At 40.4% G+C, this 25,977-nt stretch overlaps 1 protein-coding gene across 2 annotated transcripts; it reads left to right on the top strand.

Moving 5' to 3' along the window:
* Positions 1-348: 348 nt before the first annotated feature.
* INHBA (inhibin subunit beta A) lies at positions 349-24,822 on the top strand. Of its 2 annotated transcripts, XM_036231033.1 has the most exons (4): positions 349-576; positions 6,635-7,385; positions 9,912-10,457; positions 19,647-24,822. In XM_036231033.1, exons 3-4 carry the CDS (start codon positions 10,070-10,072, stop codon positions 20,537-20,539), a joined length of 1,281 nt encoding a protein of 426 aa, XP_036086926.1. In that variant the 5' UTR covers positions 349-576; positions 6,635-7,385; positions 9,912-10,069; the 3' UTR covers positions 20,540-24,822. The 2 variants fall into 2 exon arrangements, with proteins under 2 accessions (XP_036086926.1, XP_036086927.1); XM_036231034.1 differs by lacking the exons at positions 349-576; positions 6,635-7,385 and having other exon boundaries at positions 9,758-10,457.
* The last annotated feature ends 1,155 nt before the right edge of the window (positions 24,823-25,977 follow it).

The raw sequence follows: 25,977 nt of genomic DNA, 5'->3' as shown, positions 1-25,977 counted from the left end.
GTCTGACATTCTGTCTCTCACACATGCTTAAGTAAGCAGCTTTATTTTGACTCCTTAACATACCTTCAGGATGCGACTACAAATAAAGGGATGAGTGAAGACATCTATAAAATTGCTTCTGCAAGGGCTACAAGATGCTGATTTAAGAGGATGAAGTATAAGCTCAGCCTGTGGTAAAACTTTTTTTCCTGATACATACACATTATGGAGATGCTACTTTTTCAGCTATTTATCAGATATATAAAAGTGGTGAATGCTGAATTTGAACCTGGGAAGTCCAGCTGCAGGACCCACACACTTAACTATCACCTTTAAATACATCTTTAAATAGACTATCTTACATTTCAGATTCCTGGGGTGCAGAGCCTGTACCCTTGGTAACCATGACTCTGTGTCCACCCAGATTATTTGGGTTCTCTTCATGATGGGCTGTCCTCTCCAGTCAAATGCCACCAGGGCCAGAGTAAACCAAGAGTCATTTGGGATGCTGTGGTTCTAGAAACTGCCTACATCTCAAGTCCAGGAAGAAGCTGTTTTGAGGAAGACTTGCCTTCTTGGGACAAGGACCGTTTGTTGGTGAGATTTGGCCTTTATATGCCTCCATCTGAAAACTAAGATTTTCTATGAGAATTTGGATTGAAGTTTAGAGATGATTGCTCAGAGGGGGAAAGTGTGAAATGGTAATCGCTTTCAAATGACACTTGAGAAATGTTATAATAAAACTGAGTAAATTGTAGTATGAGTTAGCCAGTCCTTTGCCTAATGATGTCACCCACTTTCTGCTTCCTCCGGCCTATGATTAATAAAAGGAGGATTATTACAGTAACTCACTCCTAGTGGGCAGCAGTGACATCAGCAGCAGCTGAGCAAACTGACTACATTTAGTCGTGCGTGTGTATGTGGGCATTTTTTTCCCCCTGTGACTAACATGTCGCTAACAGCATCTAATAAAACAAAAGCTCTCTGAAATTTGGAGAACTTATTGGGTGAACTCTTTTCTACAGGAAGAACCATTTTAATTATTCTCATTTCATAGTTAAATGATATTGGAATTGGCAAAAATTACATGATTGGCTTTCTGCCCCTGTTCATTAAGTTATCAAAAATTAACCCCTGGCCTTTGGGAGGGAGGTGTTCTGAAGCTTTCTTCCTTCTAATAGAATGGCTCTTCATTTATCATTCTACCTCATCTTTAAAGAGAAACTCAGTGAGTATTAAGAATAGAGACTGCGGCCATAAGTTATTTTTTTGAAAGTTCAAGACTAGTTGTAGAATCCAGTAGTTCCAGTTAAACACTCAGAATATAATGTTTAAATAGTTTGCTTTTCCAAGCTGATAAAAACTAAGAGAAGTCCTGCTTCCTATTACACCTTTGCAAGCTTGACCTTCCTAAAATTAGGGTGCGGCACTGGGAAATATTTACTAACCGAGATGAGCCACTGATAGAGCATGCTGTCAGTGTACGTGAGAGTACACAGGGCCTGGAACAGTTGGTGTGCCATGGTGTGGCCTGCAAGCACCTCACAGGGCTTTAAGAGGCCAGAACCTTTGGATTCTTCCGATTGGCACATGAGGAAGACAGTAATTCACTGATAAATCACACACACACACACACACACACACACACACACACACGACTGCCCCCAGCCTATTCTGCTTTCCCTTCTGAAGCTATAATTTGGGAACAGGTTGTGGGACAACTGTGTAGATAGGCAAAACTGGATTTCTGCCCCTGTATCTAAGTCCAGTGGAATCTAGATGCTAAACCTATATGTCCTCAAGTTAGCAACATAGCACTTATTACCAAAGGGAATCCAGGTGAGAAAAATAATTACAACAGCTGTTATATGTTCTTTTGTGAGTACTTCTCTTAACCTTCTGGAGTGATATGCTATGGCAGCTGTTTCCTGATTGAATTAGAACTTAGCTATGATAATCAATTTCAAAATATATCTTGGTCAGGAAGGACTTTGAGGGTGTAATTATTAATTTGAGTTAGTGCTGTCTTTTTTAAATATATGTTTTCCTATGGAGGTTAGAAATGATTTTTCTCTGTATATAATAAAATTTTCACAAATACCAAATAGTTACTTCTTGGGAAGAAATCCAGGCATTTCTGAATCATTTGGAAGTTGACTGAGGCTTTTTGTTCCAAAACGACCATTTACCTGAGGAGACTGATTCACATGTTGGAGTCAATGAGATGGTGTCAGAGCCTTTCCCCTCATGGCTCTCTTCATTTTATAACAGTTTCTGACCGACTCCCTCCTTCTGAATGATCCATGTCACTCAGGAACTAAGTGATGAGTCAAAGAAGTTGACCTCATCATGCAGGGGATGGCATTTCACTTGTAAGCAAGTTTGATCCAGGCAATCCCTTTTGTGTGTTTCACCAACATTCATTGGTTATTATTATTATTTTTCATGATGTGGGCTCTTCATGATAGTCAGCCAATACTCACAGGAAAGCAACTTCTGAAGGGGCATGACCTTCTTTCAATAGTCATACTACTTCCTTTGAAAGAGGCAGTTTGGAGAATAAAATCTTGCTCGGAAGATGCAACGGATTTAGCAATGCACTCTGTTTTATCTCTTTGGATATTGATAGTGTGTCATTTTGCCTAATATATTAAACAAATAAAATCAAGCTACATCATATTGGATTGCTCTGGGAGAAAGACATGATAATCTCTCTTTTGTGAATTTTACTTTTCTCTATTGCATGGATTTACCTTATACTGAATTGCTAAAATGAATAACTTATTCCTCATCCACTTACTCTTTCCCATGAGTCTGTTGCCTCCTAACATCTTGGGTATGGGCCAGCTCATCTCACTTTTTTGCTAGTCACCAAGATTCTGCTTTTGGTTAGAACACAAAGTCAACAGGAAATGTACTGAGGCTACACTGGAAAGCTGTTTGGGACAACAGTAACATTGTTGAAGAATTATTCTTACTGTGTCAGTGTCTGTTGTGTGGTGTGGGCCTCCATTAATCAGGAAGCACAAGACACAGGAGGAGGCAGAATCATTAGAATTATTAATACTTTACATAGTTGCCAAGGCCCCTTGGAGCATGGATGGAAAGAGAATTAGATGAAACTTTAAAATTATAACTCTAAAGCAGGGTTTCTCAACTGTGAAACAAACAAATTTGGCCTGATAATTTCTCTGTTGTGCTGGTTGTCCTGTGCATTGTAGGATGTTTAGCAGCATCCCTGGCCTCTACCCACTAGCTACCAGTAGCACCTCCTCATTTTGTTATGTCAAGCAAAAATGTCTTCAGACATTGCCAAATGTCTCCTGGGAAGCAAAATTACCCCTGCTGAGAACCACTGCTCTAGACTGGAGGATAATAGTTTATTTACCTTTTTTTTTTTTTTTTTTAAATTTTCTTATTCATTTTCCTCCTAGCACCTAGATTCCCCCTGTTCAGATAAGGCATTTCCAAATACTTTGAACACACAGCACTTATACATAGTACAAGGTCTTATGGGATATTCGGGTGATTTTCAGAGAAATGTGAAACTTAGGAAGATAATTTTGGATTAACTATTTCTGACTTTTGTTTTCATATGAATTCCGGAGGAGTTTTAATTCATCTGTGCGTGTGTGCGCACATGTGTGTGTGTAGCTCCATCCATTGATTTAACTTAAAAGCAAACAGCTTCCCAGTTCAATTTTGAATATGAAATGCTGACGGTTCTTTGTCCCAACTCTGTCTACCTAATGAACAGCCCAAGTTACAGGCAGGCTCTGGCTGTTCAGGAAACAGGCAGAATTTGCCAGCTCATATTCAACCTAAACTGTTTGAGTTGACTCTGGAAATCTTGCTGCAGTAAATATCGCTCTGATCCTGCCCACGTTTTCTGGATTCTGAGCTGCATCTCAAGGAAGTCACTGCTCCCCATCGAGGCAAAGCTTTCCTGCCTTGAGCCCAGAATAACACGTCAGCTGTTGTGAACACCTCGAGTCCTTTTGATTTCTCTCCATAGTCACGTTTTATGTTCAGTTTCCAGACAGGATGAACCAGAAATCATGCTTTTTTGGAAACTGATTTTTTCAAAAGAAGGGATTAAAACACCCTGAGTTGTCAGCAGCTTGGTCCATGCTCTGAACTCCCAGCTTTATGCCATTTCAGCTGAATCAGAGCACAACTTCCCAGTCACCTGCTAGGGGTGTTCACATCCCCTGGCATGTATGTTTCACTGAATAACAGCAATGCATGAGCTACAGCTAAAATAACAGAGCCATGAAAAACAGTTCCTTTTTCTAGGCCTGTCTCCTTATTCCAGGACTAGTGAGCAAAGAGACCAATTAATAGCATGGATGGAAGCCGAAAGACATACGGTTTGCTTGAGAAGAAAAATGAACATTCTTGCTTCTTGCTCTATGCCAACTTCGTATGGGGCCAGCTGCTGCCATGGGTAAACACCACTTTAGGTTAGCCACACCCTAAGGTGTATGTCACCACTGGCCACAGGGAGGCACAGAGATGCTGGTCTCTCTCCTGGTTGCATCACTGAGCTCTTATCCTTAAAGGAACTTTGTTTTTGATCAGCTCACTAATTGTGATTGAAAACACCAGCTCCCCAGCAAGGCACAGGCCCTGGAGTTAGCAGCAGCAAGACAGGCCCTAATTGCTCCATTTACATAAAAGAAGAAACATACAACTTCTAAATATAAATCTCTGGCACGTCGTGCATTTTGCAATTACAGTAAAATAAGGTACCACAGCTTCCTTTCCTGAGCCTTGTCGCAGCAAGCTGCTTCGCTGGGTTCTCCTGGGGCAGCTCCTCTAGGCAAGAATAGAGCCCTGTAAATGCTCCAGCTAGGAGTTGGGCGCTTTGTGAAGTGGCCAATCAGGCCGCCTGCACTAGGTGGAAAATGCGGTGGCACCGAGCCACTGTGCTAGCGCAGTAGATGGTAGGACCCAACTCCACCATGGGATAGGGGCGTCAATGCCTCTGTTGCACCTCTGTCCGCCCTCCAGCCGGCCCGCAGGTTCCCATACTGGTGCCTGACATTGGCTGTGCTTTCAGCCCTGGCACTAAGGGCCGGTTCAGAGATTCCCAGATGCACTCACTGAACATGGATTCCCCTCCCCCCCCCCCCCTAAATTCTTCAGCTGCCAAAAGGCGGGGGGTGGGGTGGGGTGGGGGATCAAAAACAGCTTTGGAAAGAAGTTGCCCTTGTTGGTGCTCTGGGTAAAAATAGAGGCTGCCGCTCGGTACGGCTTGGCGGCCGCGTTCTGGCGTGATCTCCGGGAGCTGCCAGCAGGTGTTGCTCAAGGTACGGTAGCAGTCTAGCAGCCGGCCGCAGGGCCGCGGGTGGGGAGCTGCTGGGGGCGGGGGGCAGGAAGTGAAAGAGAAACCAAACGGAGGAAGGGAGAGGAGATGCTTGTCGAGAGCTGGGCTAATCAGCTTTCCCTGGACCCTGGTGTTTGGAAGGGGAAAGATCACTCCCAGTCCAGAATATTCGACAGAAGTCAGCTTCCTCTACCACCCCCACCTTAATTAGTTGAGAGGCATTTCCAGTGTGTCTCCGCTCCGAGGTTGGGGATTCAGGTAGTGAATTATATCACAGCTGGTGGGCTGACCTGGCAGGTGGGCATCTGATGGCACACCCGATCTGAGTCACACATGCAGAGTGGCTCCTCTAGTCAGGGATCTGTAGATACCTGTGACACATGTTTAGAAAGGCAACTCAGAAATGGATCCCACTTTATAGATGAGAACACTGAGGCCTGACGTTACATGGTTAGTAAACAGTGGGGCTTGGGTCTCATCCGGGTTCATTGTGTGCCCCCAAACTCATAAACATGGTGGTATTTCCAGAACACCAGGATTCATGCATGTGGGAAGAGGTGAGTTTAGATGCCCTGAGAGCCATTGCTTTTGTCCTCAGGGGGCTCATCAAATTGGGTGGGAGGTTTCTTTTTAAAAAAGAGGTTGAGTCTATCCAATTCTAAACTGATGATCAGGTGTGGTGTTAGCCAACAGTGATCCTGTTTCCATCCTTCCTTCTCAGATTCCCTCTGTTCCTTTACAATCTAATGCTGTAATTTCCTACTTCATTTCTGCATATACAGTTCTTAGAATACTCTCTACCCCCATATACAGTTTGCTATCCACACATTTTCTGTGTTTAGCCACGGCAGATCCCCTTATACAGAAAAATTTCTGGTGTCCTAAAGGAACCTGCTTAAACTACACATCAGGAGGCCAGAGCCTCTATATTTTGCTTGTGGGCACAGTGAAAAGTTTATTTTATGCATGTTAAATCCTGAACACAAAACAACATATCTGGTCATATGGCTTTCATTAGCTCCCAGTTTTGCACACTTTATTCAACTTGTCATGAGGACCCAGCTTATGCTTCAGTTATGCTCCTCCAAACTACCCTTCTCCTCTATCCTTGTCTGAAGAGTCCTTCCTCCTGTGTTATTTCCCAGACCTACTAACACTCCCTTCCCCACACACAAAGAAAACCCTGACCAACTTAACCCCTATTTGAAGGAATGTTCATGTCTGTTCATTAATTTCATGTTATGTTTGTAAGAATTTAGAAATCATAGGACTTGAAATTCTGATAAAGAAGAATGATGGATGAGAATTTTTTTTTTTCCTTATTAGATTAGGATTCTAAAGACCTGGGAAGGATACTCACAATGTTCACTTGCCGAGAATGACTATTTTCAAAGTCGTTGGTGATAAATGATTTATGAAGCGGGCATTCAATTTCAAGATGTAAAATAATAGTGGAAGTCAGGGGAGTGGAGACCATCATCATATAGGTATACATATTTTCATTTTTTTCTCACTGAAATATCTTATTTTAAGTAAAATTAGAATACCTATAAAGAGCACTGTGAATTTTCATGCCTGTAAGAAACAATAAAATACTTTGTAAATAGAAGCAACTTCATGAAGTAACAGATGTTTTATGTGAAGACATAAAACTGAACCTGAATGTAATGAGAAGTGTATGTGCAAATAGTTAAAGAAAAGTTGGAAGTTGGACACTCAATGAGATATAGTTGCTTGATTCTAGTGTTTTTCTAAAAGGCAGTCTAGTTAGTCAGAGGTTTAACTGGCTCAGTGATCACCCAGTAGTGTCACAGAAGCTAAGAAAGGCTTTCCATTAGATAATGATTATGAAATATGTCTCACACTGGAAAAACCAGTCATCTGCTGATGTCATGCTGATTCTAACCAATCCTAAACAAAGCCCCAGCCCTCCTCTGTTTGAGTGGTACCAAAGCGTGAGTGTACAAGTAAGTAGTACAGTATAAAACTTCACAGTGCCAATTCCATGAAGAGGAACTTGTACAGCTCTTACCACACGACACAAGAGGCTGCTGGTGAAAGAGAGAGCACCGGAAAGGTAATGCTTTTTTAACTCTTACTTGTGAGCTATAGTCAGAACGATTAGAAGGAATTTTACAACTTATTGGTATTTTCATGCACATCGTGATTGTACCTTTTCATATTATTCAGGCAGGTAAATAGAGCTTTTAATAGTAGAGCATGTAAAAATAGATTGTGTTTATACAGCCCATTTAGCACATATATACAAGTATATATGCCAAAAAGAAAACTATTTTTTGAGTTGCATTTACAACGGTAAATTTAGGGAACTCACACATAAATTTAGGGGACACAGAGAGAATCCACATACTGATAAGTTGCACTTATCTAAGTGCTACTATTAGGATAAGTGAGTTGTTCCGAGTCATTAAACTTTTAGTTCTATTTCAGACTCTCTTGTAAAATTTAATTGGATTACAAAATGCTTTGGGTACTGTATATGTGACGCCAAATAGCTAGATTATGTTAAGTATTATATTTCAAAGATATTCTATTAAACAATTATAAAGCACATGCCCCCCTTTACCATCCCCCACTAAAAAATGAGAATGTTGTGAATGTTGACAAGGTCTTAACAATAATAGCAGAGTAATTGGTGTTCCTGGAGGTGAAACCCCAAAGCTGATAGATGGCTTGTAACACAGAAAGTCTTGCAAGAAGTTGTTTTGGGAAAGGGGGACAGTATATCCAATTGAGAAAAGCATTGTTAACCTGTGCAAACTGTAATTTTAACTTAGTGTCACAAGTTTCTCACTTTCTTCCCCTGCCCTTAGGTCTTATACTAATGACATTTATTGACACCCCCTCCCCCCCGCCAAAACTGTATTGCTTAACTATAATATTCTGAACACACTAGGTGTCAGATATAAGCTGACTGTATCTACAGAAACTGAGAGGGCTTATGTGTGGGAAAGAAACCCAGAGGGAAGGAAAGCTTTAACAGATGGACCTCTTAAAGATACTTCTGCAAGATAAAAGCAATAAGACAGAAAATGAAAAAAGGGGCTGGGTGGGGGTTAGGGAGGAGAATAAAACAACTCAGAGGCATTGTTTAGAATTTCACATTTTTCTTTTTCTGTGGACACTGAAATCCATGATGATTTCTTCTCTGCTGTTTCTTTGAGGGAAAAAGAAGCCGTCAAGGGGCCAGTCCATAAACACACTGGTCCAGGATGGGGTAGGGATGGGCTGAAAAACTACCACATGACAGAGAAAATAATTTACCAATATATTTTAGAGATTCTTTTTCCCATAGGGCCAGTTATTCAAGTCATACGGAGTGCACTATTTATGTAAAATAATGTGGGAAAGGGCAATTGAATTTTGCATTTTATCTGTAAAGTCAGGGCAAGTGGTGGTAGGCTGTAATTTGTCAGTGTGAGTGTCTGTGTGCAGGGCAGGAGGGGGTGGTGGCTAAGGAGAGGGGAAAGCACTGCATATAAGAGCATGTAAAATGCTGCCTGCCTGCCTGCCTGCCTGCGGATCTTTCAGTGCCCAGCGGGATTTTACAGCTGGGAAAAGTAGAGTATGCCATATGACCCCAGACAAAAGTTCTGTTGCCCTCCCCTAAGATTGCCAGCCAGTGATTACCACCCTAAACTTTTAAATATGAATGAACGGGGAAACAAAGATATCCAGGATTTCCTCAGACCAGAAAAATTGGCCCTAGCAGCACAGTGGGCCTCTGGCCTCTCTCTACCCGACCTTTTATACTAGTTCCAGGTCCTCCAGAACCCCAAGCCCCACCTTACAGGCAGGTGGGCTTAGAGACAGCTAGGACTGTGGCTGGAGGAGGGGGTAGAGGGGCGGCGGGGGCAGACCATTTTAATCAAGTCATCCCTGCTGATTGAGACAGTGCGTTTACTTGAGGTTTTCTTTCCCCTCCAAAAGAGGAAGAAGGTGAAGCAAGGGGACTGGGCAAAAACAAAAACAAAACGAAACAAAACGACAAAAAACCCCAGTAGAACAAAATTGGAATGATTTCTTTCAGAAAGGAAAGTAGAACTCCAGAGAACGGTGGGTGATATTTGAAGAGAGGTGTGTGTGAGGGAGCAGTGAGCAGAAGGAAAGCAGCCTGTCAGAAAACGGGCTGTCCCTCCCCTTCCTAATCAGCCTTTACTCACAAGACAAACTCCCTCCCTCTCCCATTCACTCACTTAGGGCCAATCGTTCTCTCTCTCTCTCTCTCTCTCTCTCTCTCTCTCTCTCTCTCTCTCTCTCTCTCCCTCTCTCCCTTTCTCCCTCCCTCCCTCTCACTCCCTCTCCCCCCTCTCTCCCTTTCTCTTCTGTTCCCCTCTTTTCTCTCTCCCTGTCTCTTCCTCCCATCTTCTTTCTGTCTCTGTCTACCCCCCCACCCTGTTTCTCCCTCCCTCCCTCCCTCCCTACCTCCCTCCCTCCCTCCCTACCTCCCTCCCTCCTTCTCTCTTACTCGGAGACAGTCAGAACTCTCCTCCCTGACAGCCACAAACCTACAGCACTGACTGCATTCAGAGAGGGAACCTGCAAAGAAAACTTCACAGAAAACTTTTTGTTCTCGTTCCAGAGAATTTGCTGAAGAAGAGAAGGAAAAAAAAAAAAAAAAAAAAAAAACCAAACCAAACCAAGCCAAACAAAAAACTTGTGCGTAAGGGGGGTGGGGGGTGGGGGCGGCAAGAAAGCAGGGCCTTTAAAAAGGCAACCACAACAACTTTTGCTGCCAGGATGCCCTTGCTTTGGCTGAGAGGATTTCTGTTGGCAAGTTGCTGGATTATAGTGAGGAGTTCCCCAACCCCGGGATCTGAGGGGCACAGTGCAGATCCCGCCTGCCCGTCCTGTGCGCTGACCACCCTTCCCAAGGATGTACCCAATGCTCAGCCGGAGATGGTGGAGGCCGTCAAGAAGCACATTTTAAACATGCTGCACTTAAAGAAGAGACCCGAGGTCACCCAAACGGTGCCCAAGGCTGCGCTTCTGAACGCGATCAGAAAGCTCCATGTGGGCAAAGTGGGGGAGAATGGGTACGTGGAGATAGAGGATGACATCGGAAGGAGGGCCGAAATGAATGAACTGATGGAGCAGACCTCAGAGATCATCACATTCGCGGAATCAGGTGGGTGCCGGAGCTGGGGGAGGGGGATGTGTTTCTCTGATAGTCCTAGGAGCAACTTCTTTTCCCTCTAGCTATAGACTGCCTGGGAGGTCAATAGTTATTAGGTAGGTATTAGTAGCCAGCAGGTAAAGGAGAGGCTGGGGACGGGGAAGGAGAGGACTTCGCAGCAATGGAATTCTGATTGAGCTCTAGCTGGAGATGGCTGGCTAGTTTACACTTGCTAAACTACACCAGTCACCCGGAGAAGGCTCTACGGCCAGTCTGGAGCTGAAAGCCAGTCTGTGAGAGGCTCCCTCAGCCTGCCTGTGAAACCGGGTCTGAGTAGCCTTTTGAAAGCCGGAGCATGTTCGGGTGCTGGGGGACCCCATCCAAAGTTTTTATTGGAGGTGGGGGTGGGGAGTGCAGGATGGGGTAGAATGGCACAGATGAAGTCATTGTCTTAAAACAAACCTTCCCTTTAAAAGTCCAGTCAGGGGCCACATCAGAGAAGCAGGGCAAATTTATTAGTGACAGTCATTTGTATCTTTAGAAACTGTCTGTAAAAGCACAGGAATCACATTCTAGGCAGTAAGGAGTGACTTTTGGGGGGCAGTTGACATTGAACCAGCAGCAGTCACTTTTGGAACAATGACTTTTGCTCTCTGAACCAAGGAAAAAAAAAGAGTTTTGTTCTCTGTAAAGTTACTATGAGCTTTCTGCCAAGGAATGCAACCTTGACAAAGTGCTCTCAGATACTACACTGAACTCTCACCCAGTCCTTAAGAGGAATAACTTTAATAAATAGATTCTAATCATTGGCTCAGGACCACACTAACCTGTTGCTGAACAGAAATACCTGTTAAAAGTGGAGGTGGAGACCTGGAGGCAGGTTATTTTTACAGTTATGTGACATAGATCCTTTTTTATGTCTACAAGCTCATGCATGCTCAAACACACAGATGTGTTAATACTATGTCACTTTCATGGTAATGCCAGGCTAAGGAATCTTATCTCTTGCCAAATCTATTTGAAAGTAATGCCATTGTTTTGTTTGGTAAAGCATATGGCCAGTAAAGTATATGCAAGGGCTCCCAGCATTTCTGTTTAAAAGTTTGCTGCAGCAGCAGTATAAACAATGAAGGCAACACTCAGAATTTCCAATCCTGAAAACCTGTTGACTCAGATGTTCTGTTTTCAAGAAAACCTTTCAAGATCTGGCATCCTTTTGGGGGAGCAGATAGCCTGCCGGCTTCCTGGCTTCCCCCTGTAGGAGAAGCCCTGGTGTCCTGCAAGCTTCCTGGCAGAGCAGTTTAGCTCTCTCACCAGAAGCTTCTTTTAAAGATGGTCTTAACTTTCTTTCCCTAAAACTCTTTCTTGATGCAGCCCGAAAAGACATGGTAATTATAACTCTATCTTTTGAAGCTTTTTGAGGAAAAAAGTCAGGTTAAATTTTCAAGTTTCCGCTCAGTTTTTCTCAGCCTTTCCTGGTGCAAAGTAGTAAAGAAAGTGCTTAATGACACTGGGTTCTGTGCAAGGGAGTGCAGTCGAAAGGTCTGCTCCCTGTCTTGACACACTGGAACACTATGTATGTTTTTATATACCAGTTACCACACGTGGATGGTCTTAATTGCAGCTTCTCCAAAATTGGCTTTACCGCATTATATGACTAAGTATACCTATGCCTTTAACCACTTTTAATACACACCTGATGCTAGCAATATATATTCCCCTGTTTCTAACTTATCTGATTTGTATAGCAAACCACTCTCTTCGCATTGGGAAATTTTGCAGATTTTTGTGGAAAGAATGTGACTTTTTACATTTTTTCTTATTGACAGCCTTTATCTCAGTGCCAGTCTTTTTCTCAGTTACATGACATCTTGTAATTTTTAAAAACTTTTCTGTTAGGTGTTCAGTTTGAAAGAAATTGAGCTACTTTTTAAAAAAGTGATTCATTTGGGCCACATATTGACTAAAGTTTAAAGTTTGGAAAACTCTTCCTGGTTGAGTTTACAACTTGACTTTGGGTGAGCTGTTGGATTCTTAGAAAAGGTTTATTCCACTTGCTTGTTTTTCTCTTCTGAGAAGTTTCACACACCAACTTCAAGTTGATCCAGTATGATTTTACAGATTTAAAGATTGCTGTATGAACAATCTACTCTCTGAGTACCATGTAAATATTTTGCTATTTTCCTGAGAAAGAGATTTATCATCTGAGTGAATAAATGAAAATTTCTTGTTGTTTTTGGACCAGTCCAACCATAATAAAATTCAGACTATGTCAAATGTCAAGATTTTTGTAAAATAGCAAAGGGCATTTATTTTTCTTTTATTTATAAACTATTTTGTACAGCATAGGCTCCAGTCAATAAGTGTCACCTGCATGCATGCCACAGATGCAAACCCATAGATGTACCTTTTAACTTCAAGATTCCTCAGTTGGTGAGTCATGTTTGATTTTTGCCTCTAGTCTCCTTGATGGTTGAATAAGCCAAGTCATGGTCACAGCAGTTGAGGGACTACAAAAGCTCAAGTGCCTAGAAGTCTTTGAACTGAGTCTGTCCCATTGCGCTCAGGTGGAACGTGCCCATCTATGTAAAACTGGTATAAGTTGTTATTCATTAAGCAGCCAGGAATCACTCTCATGCTCTCTGAAATTTATTCCAATAAATAAAAAATGATTTTCTTTTTACTTATGTCACTTTTTGTCAAAGGTTATCACATTCTTTGCATGGCTGGCACAGAGTCCTCTGTGTTTACCTTAAGACCTTAAAGGAAAGAAAGAAGAGACAGGCAGAGTCAAGCCAACTCTCACTGTAATTGTCACTGAAGCTAAAATCAATGCCTTCTTGACTGCAGTATCTTATTTCGATTTGTGGCAATAGCTGGTCAGTCAATATACAATGACAATATATCACTGAGTCTCCTTATGCTGCCAAATTTATCTGCTGATTCCGGTAATTAAGTGGGCAGTTGATAGCACTTGTTGACAAAAGACAAATGAAACATTAGGAATTGGAGAATATTCAGATAGCCTGGGTGGTGTTGAAAGCAACAGATAACTCTCCCCTTTTGGAGAGTCTAGTTACAGAAGATTTGAGTTAGAAATGACATTTCCCAAACAGGAGCCTAAGAAGGCTTGCTTGGATGACTGTTTCCCCCACCCCAAGAAAGTTATCTCAAAGTGGAGTTGATTCCCACCTATCCATACCAGTCTTCTAAACTTTTCTGCAAAATTACCCCTTCACTGAAGGGTACTTTATGCACTTTATTCTCTGAATAATGGGAAATGATTTGCCACAAGAGGGCGTATTCCAAAGACTTTGCTCCTTACCAGTTAATCTTTTGGGAAACACAGTTTCACCTACTGGAAGGAAGCCCCAGTCTGTAGAGCCTTAATCTTAGTGATTATCATTTTCATCTTATTCCTCTCATCCTCCCCCAAAAGTTAGGATTTTATGGGATGGGAGGAACACAGCTACCTGTGATACGTTAAATGAGGCAGAAGGAAAGGAAATGGGAATGTAGTGGTACATGTGAACTTTCCCAAGCTCTATGGAAGACAGAGGAATGATACATTTCGGAAACAAACAAAACAGTGCATGGAGAAATGTGACCATGAATCATCAGCAATACTGATCTGCTCACACATCTCCCCCTAATACGGCTGCTTGGGCTTTTGCAAATATGTCCTCCATCTCCCCTGATTTTGTTGCCTAGTTTGCCTGTATTTGATCAATGCTTTCACTAGCAACAAACGATAACTGAATGTTAACAAGGAGAAAGAAGGCTTTTTATTTAACGCCTTATGGGAATGTGATTACTTTTGGAGAATGTATTTGTTTCCAAACTGAGAATATGGAGAGAAATGGTGGAGAAATTAAGTGAAAAGAGGTGAATAGGAGTTTGGGCCTGCAGAGTAGGTGTATTGGAGTGAGGGAGGTGTCAGGATAGAAATTCAGTTTTACTAATTGGAAAACTGGGAATAATACCTTCCCAGATACTTTTTGTAAAAACAGCTATTTGTCTTGGCTCTCTTTTACTAAAAATATACTTAAGCATACTTTCGGAGCTGTATTTCAGAATTCATACTCAACTGATTCCTAGATCCAAAATCAAAAATGTAGAAGTTTTCAGAAACTTTGGAAGAAGTTTCTGAAAGTCTGTGGGTTGAACCTTAAGAATGTTTCTACTTCTCTTAGGAACCTAAAGCTCCTTTCTTTCTAAATATTTAATTTTTTTTGTCCCATTTCCGTTTAAATAGGAGTGCAAGAATGTGGCTTAGCATTTACAATTCAATAGCAGATCCTAAGAAAAGATATTAAGGCTAAAAAAAATCAATCAAGATAATTTATGACGAAACCTGCAGTTCTGCTACAGGCAAGACCCTCTACTGTAAATTAAAGGAAGCGTAACCTTTATGACCTCACTTGCTGCCTCATGCAGCAACCCCTGGAAGCAGTCCAAATACAAAGTTAGTGCTTCAGAGAACACACATGTTATAACTGGTAGCTTTGTGTGCTCCCACCAGTTTCTATACCATATCTAAGCACAGTAAAACCTTGGCAAAAAATGGAAAATTAAAGTAACAGCAGCATTTCACAGTGAGGCTTTTCCCTCCATGGTGGAGTTGAAATCCTCTATAAACAACAAGACTTTCCACATTAACATCAGAGACATAATTATTACCCATACATAGAAGAGCAGCGTACTTTAAGCAGTACCCCAGTGAGAAAAACAAAACAAAAGGAAACACTGTATGAGTATTGCTTATTTCATTGGAAGTGTTCATGCACTAGTCACTCCACAGATCTGAGTTGCTGGATTTGGAGGATGAGCATCGTCCTGGTGTGGGGGAAGGGAACAATGAGGTCCTTGGTTGCTTAACCTTTGGCATACTTGCTTTTGTGATTGACCTATTATAAATATTTTTAAAATTCTGAAAGCAAAGGACAAACTATTTTCAGGTGTTTTAACTTCCAGCTTCTAATCTTTCCTTTTTCTAATGCCTCCTGCCTGCTAACATTTCAGAGGTGTTCCCTGTAAGATGCAAAATTTATCCCTCCTACCCATTTTTATGCACTTTTTTCTCTCCCCTTGATATAGGTCCACTGAGCTCATAGAGGTTCAAGTGATGAAATATTATCACACGTGGGTTTGCGTGGGACTTTCTTAGTGAATTACTCAGGCAGGCAGGCTGTGATACAAGCCTTGCTCACAAGCCTCAGGAGGGAAAAAAATAGCACAGAGGATGAAAAGAATATTATCAGAGAGTAGATAATAAAAAGTTAGCAAAGCAACCAGCTATATCTGGTTAGATAGGTAATAGTGTAGGAACCCAGTGTGCACCTCTAGAAACTAATGCTATACCTGCTCACAAAGCATCATGGGAAGGCTTCCATTTCAAGATTTTACAGCAGGAGATATATTTAAGTCAAACCTGAAACTGATTAGTAATTGATCCTAAACCCTTCAGCCTTAGGCAATCTCCTTCCATTTTTCAAATTGTTATGAGTAGAGATTTGAAGAATGGAGCATCCTGAAAGCATCACTGCAGTATAGCAATCTCTCTCAGGTAATATACAAATAAAGGGAATATAACCAAGAGGCTATTTTTTCTACCTAAGACATTTGAAGGTTGTAATATCTTTCTGAAGCTTATAGCCCTGATAAATATTAATTTCATCTCAGCTTCTAGCTGTCTCATTCTCCCCACCCCCTCCTGCAATGAAAGCTAAATGTAAAAGAAAAAATATGCACTGTTTAATAAAGTCAGAATACAATAGAACTTTTAAAATGTACCTGCATGTAAGGTAGACATTAGGAAGACTTGAGTCTCTCTCTTCCCCCTGTTCTCCTGAGCATTATGGCAACAGCATTTTCATGAAATTGGATCTCAGTTTTACTTTTTTCCTGATAAAATATCATGCAGTATACAAATAGCAGTTCCAGAAATGGACACCAGGAGAAGGAGGCGATAGGCATGTCAATTAGTAAGGGGAAAATCCAAATGTCAGAAATATGGGGGAGAGATATAGCACGGCAGGCAATGATGAGAATACAGGGAACAGTCTTTCAGCTAAGATAATGAAACTTATGTGTGAATCAGCACCCCGTTACTCTTCACAACACCAGGCAATGCCATACAGTTAATTATCCACCAGGACCTGGATGAAAGTCATTTTATGATGACTCTCTGATCCTAATATAACAGCATCTGACAGATTGAGCCCCCTCTAATGAGTACTCTCTTTGTACAATCCTCTCTCAGGAACACTAAATCATTTGCTTCCAAGTACAGCTGCCTGTGAAGAAGGGGTGGGGCTATCTCAAGCATTAGAAACCTGCTCTTGTGAAATGAGTGGCTGTCCTGTAGGCTGTTACTGGAAGTAAGCAGACTCACTGGCCCTACAAAAGCAATTTGCATATGCTGTCAACTGGTTCAAGTCTGCCAATTAGCCCTCCCTCGTCCTCCCTCCACCCAGCATCTGTAGATATTTCTGGATTTTATTTATGGAAGTCCAGTGTGTGTGGGTCTGTGCTGCCATCTGTTCCCTTTCTTTACCTGAAGACCATCTACCTTTATCCTCAGGCCCTCTTTGTCAAGCACAGGTCAGCGCAGAGCAGAACCTGTGGGAATGAGTTATCTGAACCCAGTTCTCCCATCCTGTGGAAAAGACAGCTTCTTCACTTTCACAGAAAGCTCTTTCCTAGAACACAAAACACAATCTTGTACCTTCTGGCTTCTCTAATTTAGCAGCTACTATCTCTCAGTCTTTTGAGTGGTACCTTGTACGGTTCAGGATTTCAGAAGCTGGCCTTCATCAGGCAAAAGGGAGAGCAGCAGGGAGATCGTTAGCATTCTCCAGGGCAGGGCACTTGTGCTCTCCGTGGCAGGAGCCCACACACTCTTCCAGGCCATTTTTGGGGAGCTTAGGTGGCTTTGGCAGCCTTTTCCTCTGGTCTCGGGTGGACCCTACCACCTTAAAATTGGCTGCTGAATGTCCTCTTAAATGTAAATGATTAAGATCTCCTTCCTGGAATCTTCTTTTCCCTTTCTTAAAAAAAAATGAAAGAAAAAAAAAAGAAAAAAAAAGAAAGAACAGAAAAGAAAAAGAAAAAGAAACAAGAACAACAAACCATCCCCAGACCTTGACCACTATTAATTTTTAGGCAAAGGAGAATATTAGATTCACATTTCGTAAAAAAAAAAAAAGTCATCATGCTTCTTAAAAAATACAGTTTCCCCCTCTAACTGCTCCTCACTCTGGTGATCTAATCATAAACCCAGCTTTATTTTTCATTTCAACTTCTGCCAGAGACATGAGGTCAAAAAACTCTCCCCACCACCACCATTGAGGCCATCATCCTAGCAAGTTTATGCAAAAATGCCAGAGAACCTTTCATATATATACACAGTTCTCCTTGGCCCTGGCCTAAGTGAATTTACCACTATCATAATCACACTGTGCAGAATGTGTTAAATTAAGAACAGAATCCACAGTGTACAATGCACAGAAAAGCCTGCCTTCTGCTGCAGAGATTTGAAACTGTGCCTAAAATTTATAGTACCGTAAACATCTCAGGGCGGAGAGTGATAAGTATGGCTGGATTTCCGTTTGCTATAGAAATCTAGGAAGGGAGACCCTCCTAGGGAGTTGTAAGTTCTAAGATGAATGTCTTTAAGATTGTTTTCGGATTTGTACACAGGATGCATGTATTCCCAATAGTTATAAGCAGGTACATGTAGGAGGTGGTCATAAGAAGGTTATTTTTTATATACCACCAAATGGTACAGTGGCAATGAAGGAAAATATTTGATCAAAGAATTCTAGTCTGAACATTTGCTCCTTACAGTACGTGCTGTTGCATGAACAAACATATAGGTGCTAATGGAAAGAGAAAGAATTAGATGACTTTCTAATTTTAAAGTTAGACAAGAACTGAGTGGTCACAGAATCCAACTGTCCCACCAATGTAGAGATTTCCCCTTTATTGGAAGCCATTATTATAATTGGTACTATTAAGCTGCATTAAAGGAAGGAAGAAAAATTGGAAATACAGAGTTTAGGAGGTCGACCCCTTCATCTAATACAAACTCAATGCTAAGGATGTATCTATTTGTTAATAAAAAATCAAGTAATTGCTAAACACTAGGCACTGGACAGCAGGTGTCACTGCCTGAAGGTTAGAGAGTGAATGGGGTGCTCACAACCTCAAACAAACACCCTGTGGCTGGACCACAGAGAATGGGACATAGGGAGAGAGCTGAGGTTGAAGGCAGGAGCAGTTCAAGCGGAGCCCAAAGTCCTGGGCAGTTTTGTTTTAAACTAAGGGCAATAGGAACTCAGTAAAGAACTGTAAAGAGCAAGTGACATGATCAGATCTGCCTTTGGGAAAGATTCCTTTCCAACCTTTACAGAGAAATGATTGCAGAGGCCATTGGCTCCCTACTGGAGAGGCAGATTAAAGAGAAAGCTACTGCTGTGACCCACGAAAGAAGTGCTAGAGGAGTGAAGCAGGATATGGCAAAGGAAAAGGAGGCTACATAGCACACAGACTTATGGGGCAGAAGGGCTGTTTGCATATTTGTGTGGGAATAATATTTCCATAGCTTGCTAGAGCTTACAGTGTCTTTTCATTTATGTTATCCCATTTGATCTTTGCAAACCCATGGGATAATGAGTTAAATGTCTTTATGTCATTCCCGCTTTATAGAAGATGACACTGAAATTAAGCACTTAGTCAACAGATGCAGATCTCCTAAAGCCCCCAGGCACACTCAGATCTAGGCTCTCTTCTTTCTAGAGCAAGAGTTGACCAACTTTTTTTTGTAAAGTGCTAGAGAATAAATATTTTAGCATGTGGGCCAGACAGTCTCTGCTGCAGCTACTCAACTTTATGTTAAAGTGCAAAAGCACTTTAGACAACCTATAAAGAAATGAGCATAGCTATGGTCCAATGAAACTTATTTATGGGAACTAAAGTTTAAATTTCATATAATTTTCACATGTCATAAAATACTATTTTTCTTCATTCATTTAAAAATGTCAAACCCATTCTTATTGGCCTGCGGGCCACAGCTTGTTGATCCCTCTTTGAGATGATCTGTAACAGAGCCCTCAAGGTGACCTGAAGTTAGTGAGTAGCCCACACACATGGAAACTAACCAGTGTCCCTGCTTTCTCTTGTGCTGTGTTCCGTCTTCAGGCACATCCAGGAAGACGCTGCATTTTGAGATTTCCAAAGAAGGTAGTGACTTGTCCGTGGTGGAGCGTGCAGAAGTCTGGCTCTTCCTAAAAGTCCCTAAGGCCAACAGGAACAGGACCAAAGTCACCATCCATCTCTTTCAGCAGCAGAAGCACCCACAGGACAGCTTGGACACAGGGGACGAGGCCGAGGCAGTGGGCTTGATGGAGGAGAGGAGTGAACTGTTGATATCAGAAAAGGCAGTGGATGCTCGGAAGAGCACGTGGCACATCTTTCCTGTCTCCAGCAGCATTCAGCGGTTGTTAGACCAGGGCAAGAGCTCCCTGGATATTCGGATTGCCTGTGAGCAGTGCCATGAGACTGGTGCCAGCCTTGTTCTTCTGGGTAAGAAGAAGAAGAAAGAAGAGGAAGGGGAAGGGAAGAAGAAAGCTGGAGGAGAAGGAGGGGCAGGAGGAGATGAGGAGAAGGAGCAGTCCCACAGACCTTTCCTCATGCTGCAGGCCCGGCAGTCTGAAGATCACCCTCACAGGCGGCGGCGGCGGGGGTTGGAGTGTGATGGCAAGGTCAACATCTGCTGTAAGAAACAGTTCTTTGTTAGTTTCAAGGACATTGGCTGGAATGACTGGATCATCGCTCCCTCTGGCTATCATGCTAACTACTGTGAGGGTGAGTGCCCAAGCCATATAGCAGGCACATCGGGGTCATCACTCTCCTTTCACTCTACGGTAATCAACCACTACCGCATGCGGGGTTACAGCCCCTTTGCCAACCTCAAGTCATGCTGTGTGCCCACCAAGCTGAGACCCATGTCCATGCTGTACTATGATGATGGGCAAAACATCATCAAGAAGGACATTCAGAACATGATAGTGGAGGAGTGTGGGTGCTCATAGAGTGCCTAGCCCGGGGAGTGGGGGGAGGGGGGTGGCGGGAACAAGAGTCGTCCAGAGAGGACGGTGGAAAAATGAAGAAATGTTTAAAATTTCTGAGTTAAACAACCAGAAAAATAGAAATTAAAAAAAAATACTAAAACAAAACCTGAAACAGATGAAGGAAGATGTGGAAAAATTCCAGGGCTCAGAGATGAAGTAGTGAAGGAAATGGAAATTGGGAGAGACAGGGAGAAATGTGTATCCTTCATTTCTTCCCACAAAGTGATGATATCAGTTGCTTAAATAGGAGTATTGTCCTCTCCTTTTCAGTTCCCTTTCAAGGTGGGCCTCGAAGGCAACTTGGCTAGTCTGCAGTACTATATGGGCTAGCACAACCCAAATAGCATTTAGAAAGCCATGAGTTTGAAAGGGCCAGATATAGGCACTTTCCCACCCAGGTCATAAGATATGTCTGTGTGACCCCCTCTCTGTGTATATCAGCGTGTGCACACACACACCACTCCCCCACCCCACCCCACAGACACACACAGACACATACACACACAGAGGCATTTCTACATTCCATGTACATACACATGCTGGTAAAAGAACAATAGTGTGCAGGTGGTCACACTTTCTTTTTCTGCACCACTCTTGCAACAAAACAAAAGCCAACAACAACAAAAAAAATTGGAACAAGAATGGGAAGAGTGAAAGATCAAGGAAAAAAGAATACCAAGTTACATTTCGTTAAGGTGCTTATGATCTTAGAACTATGCAACCTAATAGGTTTGAAACTGTTTACCTGAGAGAGAACAAAAAGAGAGACTTTTTTGTATTGGAAGTAATCTGATTAATTTTTATTTTCTTCAAGGAGAGATACTTGAAAGGAATATGTTTGTCCATCTGTTGGATCCAAACATTTCTATATTTTGTAAATGTTGTTTTTTTTATCGTTTACTATTTGCACTACAATGGTGTTTGACCTGTCCAGTCCTTATTTAACAAGTATTTTCTTTGGGTGTGGGTGGGGGTGGGGTTAAGAGCTGCACTTAAGTGAGCTATAAAAGAACTGCTACAGCACACAAAATAGCTATTTTTATTATTATAATTATAATAATTATTATTATTTTGTACCTTAAAAAATAGACACATACACCAAAGACATTTGTGTGAGCCTTTAAACAGTCTGTCTGTGGTTGGTATCATTTACCATCAATGAGTCAGGGGTTGGGATTCAAGGTTGAGTAGGGTGGATTGTGTTCAGGCCTAAAAGACCTGAGAAGTTTGGTTTATTGACTCCTTTTACATCCATGAAACAGGACATTTCATACTGGATGTACAGTAGTTGTACACTGTTGGATATCAAGTTCAATCAAATTCATGAAATGCTACATGCTTGTATGTGTATATATACATTGCTTGTGCATATGCATATCTGTGTGTATATATACATGTATTACATCATGTCCATACACATTTTAAGCACTTCAGGCTGTCATTTTTTAATGTTCTTAAAACAATGAATGTTTATGTGCAAAACACAGTATTTTTAAGAAGGATAGGCTATAGTTTTTGTTTCTACTCTGAACTAGTTGGGCACATTTCAAAAGTTTGGAAAAAGCCTGGAAATTCCAGTGACTATTCAGCAGGACCCTCTTTCAATGTACAGGGATCCAATTATCTCCTCTTCTTTGTCCCCGACCCCCATCCTACAAGTTATTTTCTGTAGGAAAAATGGGAAACATGTTTATCAAAGCTCCAGGCTGATTTTTTTTGCAAGTTATATTTATTATCTGTTGGAATCAATCTTAAATCAGAAGCTTTTTCAGAAAAAAATTTTGATTTTAGTCCAGAATAAGAGAGTTAGGTATAATTTTTTTCTGTTATGATTAAGGCCTTGTTGGGAAAAATATTAACTATACATACAATTGGGTAAATTATATTGTTGTCACTAGTTAAGAGATAAATAATTTAGGGAATGTGTAAAGACAGTGGAAGTAAGGAAGAGAGCAGTTAAGAGACAGGGATGGGGGTAAGAGTTAAAATCCCTACTAATTTACAGCTGAAACTCTTGATATATAAGTTTGTATTGATTTAGATGCAAAATGGAAAAAAATACCCATTTTGTTTTATAAATATCAAAGTACATGCTTAAAGCTAAAATTTTAATAGTTCATTCCACAGTATTTAGCTTGCCTAGAACAGCTATAAGTTATTCATTTACTTGCTTTTTAAAATACAGAGCCGTATTTTTACTGACTTGTTTGAAGTTTGCAAAAGTGAAAAAGAATTGACAAATTACTTTAATGTCATTACCTGACAGATATATTTGCTACAGTCTGGAAGTATACCCTTTCTTATGCAAGAAATACAATATGTACTGTAAGAGAGTGGATTCTAATACAGTATAATTAAGAGCATGCAAAATTTGTACTTACTTCCTCACTCTTAACCATTGATTAGGATATCAGGCAAGTGGGGAAGGTGTGAGTAGCAATGTTCAGCTTTACAAATTTTCATGAAAAATGTTGAAGGCCTTTTGAATTGCCTCTTAACTGGTACTAAACCTCATAGTATAACCTCTGAAAATAGAATGGGTTCACTATGCAATTACAGAGATGACCAAGGCTATGGAAAAGCAAGAGGTTACAAAAACAGCTGACATGTATGCCATATCCAATATATATGCCATCTTTTTAAGCCCTTTATGTCCTTAACATATTGGAGGTGAGATAGAATTTGATTAGTGGCACAGTAATTAGAAGCAGATCAAAATGAAATTCCATATGATAATATTTTAATGGGATGATTTAATTTAAATTGATTGGGTTATCACTCATTTACAAACTTAACCTTTTTTCAATAAATTTATGTGGCCTTGAAATAGAATTGGAAATTGCTACTATCTTTAATAACCTTGAAGATATGTAAACAACCCATACTTTTCATGTAGCAGCATGACACCAAAAGAAAAAGCTTAAATTCTATTATATTGGATTTTTCATACTATGTGTTCCTTGAAACAAGGGTGGCTATATCTGATCTTAGCATCTCTCTACTCTTTCTTTAGAGCTAATTTCTAGGCTTTTAAAAATCTACCCACACTAATCTTAAAAGCTCAGAAAAGGATTTGTCACCAAATGTCTTTTAAGAATTGTAACTATTTTGTAGATTGGATTGAAACTTTTTTTCTTTTGTCAAAAAGTAAGACAAGTTTCAGCACATTGAGTTGCGATTTTCTTGTCCCTAAAAACCAATCATTTTCAGATTTATTTAAGATTGATTCCACACACTGTATTCAAGGACAGTGCCTGATTCTCCTCTTACACAGAGCAAGGGATTTTTTTCTTTCACCCCAGTGGGATTGTACCTCTAGATGTCTCTAATAAAACAGAAACAAACAAAAACAAAACAAAACAAAACAAAACAAAAAGAGAGCAAGAGAGACTGCAAATGCTTCAGTAGTGTTGAGTTTAGATTCAAATTACCACGTTCACTTGAAAAAATAATTTCCTGTGGACCCTTATCAATGTAAAGAAAATTTTAGTCACCCTGAAAACCTACATAATAAATGAAACTTACAGATGTGGACAGAGGTTCAGGGGTAGACATTGTATGTGTTTAAATTATGTCCTTTATCACTGAGAAGCTGTTGTATGGGTCAGAGAAAATGCTTAGAAGCTGTTCACATCTTCAATAGCAGAAGCAAACCACATGTCTCAGCTATATTATTATTTATTTTTTATGCATAAAGTGAATAGTTTCTTCTGTATTAATTTCCAATGGGTTTTACCCTCTATTTAAATGCTTTGAAAAACAGTACATTGACAATGGGTTGATAGTTTTCTTTAAAAGAAAAATATAATTATGAAAGCCAAGATAATTTGAAGCCTGTTTTATTTTAAAAGTTTTTATGTTCTGTGGTTGATGTTTGTTTGTTTTTATTTTTTGTTTTTTGTTTTTGGCATATTACATGCAGTTCTTTAACCAATGTCTGTTTGGCTAATGTAATTAAAGTTGTTAATTTATATGAGTGCATTTCAACTATGTCAATGGTTTCCTAATATTTATTATGTAGAAGTACTGGTAATTTTTTATTTACAATATGTTTAAAGAGATAACGGTTTGATATGTTTTCATGTGTTTATAGCAGAAGTTATTTATTTCTATGGCATTCCAGCGGATATTTTGGTGTTTGCGAGGCATGCAGTCAATATTTTGTACAGTTAGTGGACAGTATTCAGCAACGCCTGATAGCTTCTTTGGCCTTATGTTAAATAAAAAGACTTGTTTGGGATTTATTTTTTATTTTTATTTTATGTCTTATTGGTTTTCCAAGATCAACTTTGCACACATATTGCTACATCCTTTTCTGGGTGATCATTTTGTTTCTACTGTAATTATCTGGAAGAGTATGAAAAACAGATTGAATGAGAGAGAAAAGACAAAAGCTGGAATAAGAGCTCAGATAGAAAAAGAATATGTATGGCTGTGCAGAGGTTTGTAATGGGTGGCAGATGCTTGGACTAGCAATATTTATAATTTATTCATTTTCGTAATTTCCCATTTCTGAAACTGTAGTGGCAAGTAACGTGAAATAAAGAGACACACTCCCTCCCTCCCACTTTCTTCTCTCCTTCCTTTTCTCTCTCCTTCCTTCCTTCTCTCCTTCTTCCTTTCCTTTCTGGCTAGAAATCTGAAATTACACAGAGCAACTAGAGCTAGAGAACTAGATGCATAGGAAATAAAAGTACTGGGACCAACGGAACCAATTTGAAATCATAGATGTACATCCAAGAATGAAATGATTAGTTGACTTTTTTTTTCTATAAATTATTCTCTAGTATCTATGCCCATTCCAGAGGGTTTTTCTTTTTTTGAAAATAAATTCTGTACATGACCATATAAACCAAGCATGTACCCATTTTTTTCTTTTTGCTTTCATATCTCATTGTTTTAACTACCCAGAACAGTAGATAATTGTTTTCCCTGCTTTTACTGATAAATCTGAGGCAAAAAGTAACATTAATTGGAACTAGGATTCCAAACCAGGTTTATAGTCAGGTCTAAAGTTAATTTTCTTTTTGCTATTTTGTGTTTTCATTTATGTGTTAATTTCTTTTTGTACTAAGAAAGAAAGGATGGGATGGGGATGGGGTTGAGTGTTGAAGATACTTCTAGTTTAGACATTGTATACTTACCGGATAGTTCACTTTGTACTTATCTCCTAGTGAAATGCCTAGTTCATGTAAATTCATACTATACCCTTTTAATTTGTTTTAGATATGAAAATTCCCATTTAAAAAAAGAATTAGAAAATGGAATTGTTATAGTTTTGCTTTATATTTATTAATTTGTCTTATTTTTCTATTCTTGTATTTTGTTAGAGGAAACCTTTTGTCCAAAATATTTTACTTTATGGACCCAATAATATTTTTGTGTGTGCATGTATTGCA

Source organism: Rousettus aegyptiacus, unplaced genomic scaffold, assembly GCF_014176215.1.
Source record: "Rousettus aegyptiacus isolate mRouAeg1 unplaced genomic scaffold, mRouAeg1.p scaffold_m13_p_13, whole genome shotgun sequence".
Classification (NCBI taxonomy): Eukaryota; Metazoa; Chordata; class Mammalia; order Chiroptera; family Pteropodidae; genus Rousettus; species Rousettus aegyptiacus.
The sequence above is the reverse complement of the archived record's forward strand: the minus strand, read 5'-3'. Positions and strand labels throughout refer to the sequence as shown.